Below are 7,831 nucleotides of genomic sequence, written 5' to 3'. Positions count from 1 at the left end.
GAATGAAATCTTTAAGATTTCTGAGCAGTATGCACTATGCAGGAGACGGTCGACAGTGCCAGCGACGCACGTCGTCGCAATGTTTATTATTATTAATTACTTTATCAAGACATCTGATTTCCAGAATTAATTCCAGTATTCTAAGAATGCCGAGTGCGGGGTGAGGTGGTTCAATCCAATTTTATTTACTTGCTAAGAACTGTGCGAGCGGTCCCCCAACTAGCTAGTAGAGCAGCTATAACAATGTACCCGGCGGCCAGAGGCAGTATTTTTGACTGCCTTGGCTGGCGTTTTGCGCATGCGCCATTCACAATATTGTAAGTGTTTACTCCGCACACCCGTATACCACCTCCCATGCATTAACATAGACAACGCCGACAACTGCCTCGTCGAGACGTCGAGTGCCGATATCGAGCCTCGAGCCCTGGCGGCGTGACGCAGCGCACGCTGGTAGCAGGATTGAACCCAAACTGCGAGGTTAGGTATTATAGCTTATGAATTAAAACGTTACTGCGACGGGGCTACGAGAGCCATTCTCCTTTTTCATGCAAGTTGTATACAAACAAAAATTAATATCAAATATAAATTTAGGTAAATATAATAAATTATGAAATTATGAAAAACTAAAAAGTAAAAATTAACTAAAAAATTGCGCCCCAATCAATTTTGCGCCCTAGACACGTGCCTTGGTGGCCTATGGGTAAATCCGCCCCTGGGAACATAGCAATAAATAATGAATAATGTATCACTTTATTTATAAATTATAATTTACAAGCTTTTTTCCTAGCTAAATAATCATCGATTTTTTTTTAGGTCATTTATGCAGTGTTATAGCCTATGACGAATAAAGTAATGTACAAATCTAAGGCCCCTAAAAAAATTCTAACTATTGAGGTAGGAGGCCAAGGCTTCCTTGCCCCCTTAATCCGAGCTTGGGTATTATATATAAATACTATGCTCTACATTAGTACTTTGAGTTTATGGACTATAGTATTACACTATTACCTATATATTTATATATATATATATTAAACATTTATAATTTATAAACATCTATGTATATTAAACTCCCACTGCCGAAACTTCCTTACAATAGGTTATAGTTGTTATTAAAATCTTCGTACTATTCGTGTGTGGTGTGTAAATATAGTAAGTAGTTATAGGTATAGCAAGTAGGTACTATAATAAATGAGTACTGACCATCGAGTATATACTATATAGTAGTATACGTATACTAGTATTGCGTATTGAATAATTTTCTAACTACTAATATCTAATTAATTACAAAAAATCAGTCTCATGCAGCCATACTCATTTGTAATCTCAATAATTCTCATGTATATTTCATAGAGTAAATAATATAATTTTATTATAATATTATTGTAGTATCATAGCTTAAATATTTAACCATTCTAAGCCATGGTATATCTTAATATATTTATGGATAAATTCTCAGTTTATTGTGTAGGTACCTATATGGCTATATATACTGTGTTACCTACTGAATGTCCCCTACTCTACCAAAACCACGAATTAAAAGAAAATAATCAATTATTTTGATTTCTAGTAGTAGCATGGACATTTGACTCTTTATAAAATCATGTAATAATTAATAACCAATATTATAATAAATGTAGTATAATATACCAATATTGGCTATTGCATAATATATTTTAAATTTTAAATTTTTGATGACCGATACCATTAATATTTTCTGACTTTACACTGCTAACATTTATATTTGATTAAATATATTTAATATAATATAGTATATTAAATTTACTCAATGCTGCTACTACCGCAGAATAGATAGAATGCTTCTACATTCTTTAATAAATAATATTTATTATTATTATATTAAGGGCCGTTCTTACAATGTCCGGTAAAGTGTCGGTTAACGCTAGCCGGATGATAACAGATTTTATTACCGGCAGAATTCTGGCGGTTAAGTGTCGGTTAACTTTAACCGTACATTGTAAGAACGGCCCTAAGTCTATGGTCTGTGTCACGATTTAAGATATATAGGTATAATATCTTAATCGTGGTCTGTGCCCTGTGGTTTTTTTATTTAGTTTAGTCTCCATGGTTTCTGTTGGTCACATTGGGTGGTGTATGTAATTATTATGTATCTCACAATTGTTCAGACTGTTACGGTGTAAGCTTTCCAGTTCTTTGTTTCTTTTTTTTTTAATGTTAAAAATGTTATAAGTTTTTATTTTTCATTTCATTTTCTTTTTCCCCTCTTCTGTTGCATTGTCCCTTTTCATCTCTGGAGTGTCCAGTCGTAAATTATCACCCTTACTCATTACACAAATAGGCATAATGTTCATCTTATTGATCACATATAAAATGTATTGTTGATATATAAACTACCTACGTATTTATTCTGGACTTGACTATAAGGTAAGGCTGTTTAAACTACATTAAAATGTGGAATGCGTTACCTTTTTTTCTCGAATGTTTATACATTCAATGCCTTGTTGTTTGTTCACAGTCTAGTAAATACAATGCACATAACTAACCGTAAACAGCAGGGCCATGGACGAACAATCTACTGGTCTGGTGCATAGCTCGTCAATCCGCACCAGAATGGCCATTCCCAACATCAAAATGACTAATCCAATTAAAAAACTGGTCAGTAAACAAAGAAAACGTTATACTGAAGATGGGTTCAACCTCGATTTGACTTGTATCCTTTGAATTGCCAATTGATTAATTATTTTACAAATTAGATATACTTTTATCGGTAAAAAATACTTTATTAGAATACTGCTTTTTTGTACACAAAAGTTTTTTCTAGGTATGTTAATATGTTATAATGATTATATATTTTTCAAAATTGAATGGTTTTTTTGTTGAAATATATAGTACACAATTTTATATTAACCAAATAATATTTTTATGAACCTAAGATTTTTTTAAAAACATTTGAAAATTTTAACCAAGTTTCATAATATAATATTATATTTGAATATTTGATTAATATTTTACTAATAACATTTTATGAAGTAGATATGAACAAATACACTTTCCTATTTGATTAGTTGTATTTTTCTTATATATTCCACACTATATACTACATTTAAAAATACGTATTAAATAAATTATGTTAGTTTACTCGTAGCTTTAACATTTATTTTGTTAATGGAATAATGTGATTTCTTTCTAATATAATATTTTGTGGCTAGACAGTGTAATTTTATAAATGTAACAGACTCCATTGAAAATATAAATAATATTGACATTCTGCAAGGTTTTACAGTGAACATCTACAAATTATCTAAAAAAAAAATTATATTTTTTGAAAACTGTTTTTCACATACTTTATTAATAAACAGTATTATTGAAAAGAAAAATGTCATGCCAGTTTTTATTTCATATTTTAAAACAGAATATTTTTCTAGTAATTTTCGATGTAGTAAATTAGTGATCACCAATTATTTTAAGTTATGACTTATGATAAATAGTATATTGTAGTATTACTTTAATACCTACGACCTGTTAACTACTGGTTCAAATTGGTTTTTAAAATATCAAAGTTCTCAAAAAAAATTCTGTTTTTAGGATATTAAATTAAAAGTGTATGTCGAGAATTGTCATTTAAAAAAGTAAATTTATTTTATCAAAAATGTAATTTTTAATGGTTTCAAATTATGGTTTCAAATTTTTAATATTTTTGAAATAATGATTGTAGCCTAGTTTAAGATTTCTAAGCAAAATAAACTTATATTGTATTTTGAAATAAGTATTCAACATATAAAATTATTTTTATTATTTTACTTGCTTAAATAATAGAATCACAGCTATTGATGTAAATTCAGTCTCCACTACAAAAAATGTTTGTTGCATGATCATAATTTATTTGTTCTATCTCTTGAAATTCTTCATATTAGAATTGAAAAACTATTATTAAAGACTATTAGAAAACAAACAATATTTGGTAAAATTATGATGCTTTTTTTATGGTTTTGTTCAATGTTGTCCTTAATTGATTTGATTAGACATTCAACACAATGTGATAGCAATGGGATTTCCAGCAGAAAATTTAGAAGGTGTAGTTTACCGAAATCATATAGATGATGTAAGCAGGCTCCTTGATCAGAAACATCCTAATCATTATAAAATATATAATCTGTAAGTATTTATTCGATTAAAATGTAATTTTTTTAATATACTTTCAATATTATCATTTTAGTTGTTCAGAACGATCTTATGATTCTCGGAAATTCCACCAACGTGTGGCTACCTACCCATTTCAAGATCATAATCCCCCAAGCATTGAGGTGATCAAACCTTTTTGTGAAGATGTCCATCAATGGCTTGCTAGAGACAGCAGAAATGTAGCTGCTGTACATTGTAAAGCTGGAAAGGTAAAGTTTTTTTTAATTTGTGTATTTATTTATTTATTATTGTTTTATTAATAAAACTTGTTTTAATTTTAAGGGCCGAACTGGTGTAATGATATGTTGCTATCTAATTCATAGTTTACAATGTTTATCAGCAGAAGAAGCTCTCAATTATTATGGCCAAAAGAGAACATTTGATAAAAAGGTTAGAAATGAAACTTAAAAATGAAGAAGTTTTTTCATACATTTAAACAATTTTTAGTATGATATTTGAGTAAAACAATTGTAACATTTTATGAATATAATTATAATTTTTCATATATATCTACTTAAATTTTTTTGAATTCAATTAATAAAAAATTATATTAAAATTTGGGAACCCAAAAAAAATTCACTTAAATACTTTTAAAGGAAAAAAAAATATTTTTCTTTTCAATTTTAATAAACATTCTAAATACATTTAAATTTCATCAATACAATGTTATAAAGTACTTCAAATTATGTAACATATAATTGTGTTCTTTTGACTATTGACTTGCCTTATTTCAACTTATTTAATTTTTAAATGTATACAGATAAACATTGTTTTATTTCTTTCTAGGGTGTCACTATTCCCAGTCAAAGAAGATATGTAAACTATTATGCATTGTTAGTTGAAAAAAATTTAAATTACAAGCCTGTGGTATTGACTGTAAAGGAAATAAAATTAGATCCAGTGCCTAATATTTTTAATTCGGGGCAAACATGTAAGTATTTATAGTTTGTATTATTCATCAACATTATTTTGTAAGTATATTACTTAAAATCTTAATTCTATTTTTAGGTATCCGTTTAGTAATATCAGAATGGATAAATGGAGATAGTTCAAAAATCAGAAAAGTCTATTCATCTGATGTACAGGATATGCGACGTAATGCTACTGATGTAACAATTCGTTTAACACAAATGACCCAAGTCCTTGGAGATGTGAAAGTAGAGTGTTACAATAAACATAAAATGAAGAAAAAGGTATAAATTTAACATAAAATTATTTTCTAACATTTATCAACTAAAAATATGATATAATATTATTTTTATTCGTATTCAAAATAATTAAGGGTATCAAAATAAAAAATAACTAAATATTTTTGCAAATGTTTTTAACAATCATGTCTGGAATAGTGAAGGTTTTCATATTCTTAATTAAATTAATTTACATTTATTGTTTCTGATATACGCAGGTACACATACATACATATATCACTAAAATATAGGCGGTATGTCAAAAGGACGTAAGCATTATTATTACATTTTACAGACAATCGAAAATGTTAAACAATGTTTAACACAAAATGTTATAAAATCGTATTAATTTTCTGTAAAATATTATGTATTAATATGTAATAATACTATAAGTTAATATTTTAATTTATTGAAATATTATCTGAAAAACTTTTTTAACTTACTTTATAGTTTATACACCTTTTTTTATTGTAAATTAAATTAAAATGTAACTTTTGTTTAATTATTTCATAATATAAGAATTTTAGGCTACGCAAGCTTTTAATAAGCAATTGATACAGAATGTTTTTATATGATAAATCAACAAATGTAATTAAATATTGATACATAGGGTAAGGCACCTTGAATTTTTTAATTTTGCAAAAATTATAGTGGTTTAAAAAAAAGTCAATCAATTCTGGTTTTAATTATTATTGTTTCTGTTTTAAAAAGTGTATATGTTACGCATTGTGCTATTGTTTCAGGAAAAACTATTTCATTTCTGGTTTAATACTTTTTTCGTTCGTGAACCAGCTGTTACTGAAAATGGTAATAGAGAAAATAAACATTGTGGCCAGCATGAAAAAACTGTTCATACTAATAGTATGGATGACTCAACTAACTTTCGATTTCCAAATAATCAAATGCGGTAAGCTTATAATTGTTTAACTTAATGTTATAATGCATGTATTTATTATTAATATAATTAATAAATATATAATAGAGTTTGCTGTTTTAGCATGATTTTTTTTTGGAATTTTCAATATACTTTTTAGTAACATGAATTGTTTAGTACTTAAAAGTAATATGAAAAGAATTTATAATGTAATATAATGGTTGATTTCAAATATTTATGTAATAGTACAAACTCTATTGGTCATGTGGGTGGAAGTGATAATCGCCTGTTGACATTAAACATGAACAAATGGGATTTGGACGGCCATAAGGATAAACAAAATAAACTTTTTAGTGCTGACTTCCATGTAAGCTTATTATTTGAACGTACTGATGTTTCCGAACCAGTTGTTGGTGAAACACTATCAGAAAGTGAATCAAGTAGTTGTACAACAGCTGAAGAAGAAGAAGATGGATGGGAATCTGGTCAGTGATTTATTCAAAACATAATTAGCATATTAAAAAAAATATAATGATTAGTGAAAAAATAATTTTATTATTCTTTTAAAAATCTAGGCTATCGCTTTAACTCCCTGTCTCATTAGACTTGTGGAAAATATTAGTATAATAATATACACATGAACAAATTGTCGCTTGTGTATCGTTTTGTAACTATTATTTTCCCTTGTATATACTTAAATTTTTAAAATGAACATTTTCGTTACATAAAAATCTAATTTGAAATAATTAATATTTTTATTCTTGTTCGAACGTTTTAGTAAAACGCCATCATCTCTGATTATTGTTGTGTAGTATTTTTTTAGAATAATGATTGGTGAAGGCCGCTTTATTCTCTCCCTTAGGCTTTCGTAAACCTGTCGCTTGAGCACAATACACCTGATGGCGTAGATGCAAATGTGATTGTGTTTCCGGTGGTTCTAGGCGAGTCGACGTATCTGTAAGATATTGGGAGTGCCACAAACAGAAGACGAACAACATAAACGTATTTTTATATGTATATGTATATGTATATCTATATCTATATTTGTATATAATAACTGCAAGTTAATGTTTTTTTTTTAAGTTAAAAATTTATATAGATTATAACAATTATTATAGTCTGGATTTTAAAAACTCCTCCATAATTAGGCATACACTCGCCTATTTTATTATTTTTATAGTACAAAGAAAATAAAGTTTTAATTCTGATAACTTTATTAAAAATTTATTTTTTATTTTCGTGTTCATCTGTTAATTTTTATTTATATGTCTTTTTTTTAAGTCTTCCAATGTTGCCATTGAATAAAATAAAATGGACTTAGGAACAATGTTTTTTTTTTTTTTTAAATTTTTTTATGTTATAATATTTATTTATATATTAATGATTAGAATATAAACTATTCTGTAAAAGTTATAGCCTACTATTTCATGTTTAATAGGATTGTTGCCATGGTTTTACATTTATTTACCAGTATTATTATAATTTTTTTTCACTCATTAATCTATAAAACAAATAATAGTACAACACAAGAACAATTTAATATTGTATATTTTGTTGTTATATTTTAATGCATAAAAAGTTTGAACATATAATTTCTATAAAATCATTA

At 27.1% G+C, this 7,831-nt stretch overlaps 1 protein-coding gene across 3 annotated transcripts; it reads left to right on the top strand.

Moving 5' to 3' along the window:
- Positions 1-2,179: 2,179 nt before the first annotated feature.
- On the top strand, positions 2,180-7,631 carry LOC100163194 (phosphatase and tensin-like). Of its 3 annotated transcripts, none has more exons than XM_016802453.2 (10): positions 2,180-2,403; positions 2,495-2,689; positions 4,002-4,134; positions 4,196-4,370; positions 4,444-4,551; positions 4,948-5,092; positions 5,170-5,354; positions 6,092-6,255; positions 6,469-6,707; positions 7,164-7,631. In XM_016802453.2, exons 2-10 carry the CDS (start codon positions 2,539-2,541, stop codon positions 7,181-7,183), a joined length of 1,320 nt encoding a protein of 439 aa, XP_016657942.1. In that variant the 5' UTR covers positions 2,180-2,403; positions 2,495-2,538; the 3' UTR covers positions 7,184-7,631. The 3 variants fall into 3 exon arrangements, with proteins under 3 accessions (XP_016657942.1, XP_003242877.1, XP_008180621.1); XM_003242829.4 differs by having other exon boundaries at positions 7,085-7,631; XM_008182399.3 differs by having other exon boundaries at positions 7,035-7,631.
- The last annotated feature ends 200 nt before the right edge of the window (positions 7,632-7,831 follow it).

Source organism: Acyrthosiphon pisum, chromosome A1 (assembly GCF_005508785.2).
Source record: "Acyrthosiphon pisum isolate AL4f chromosome A1, pea_aphid_22Mar2018_4r6ur, whole genome shotgun sequence".
NCBI classification, from domain to species: domain Eukaryota; kingdom Metazoa; phylum Arthropoda; class Insecta; order Hemiptera; family Aphididae; genus Acyrthosiphon; species Acyrthosiphon pisum.
This window is presented reverse-complemented; position numbering and strand designations above follow the sequence as displayed.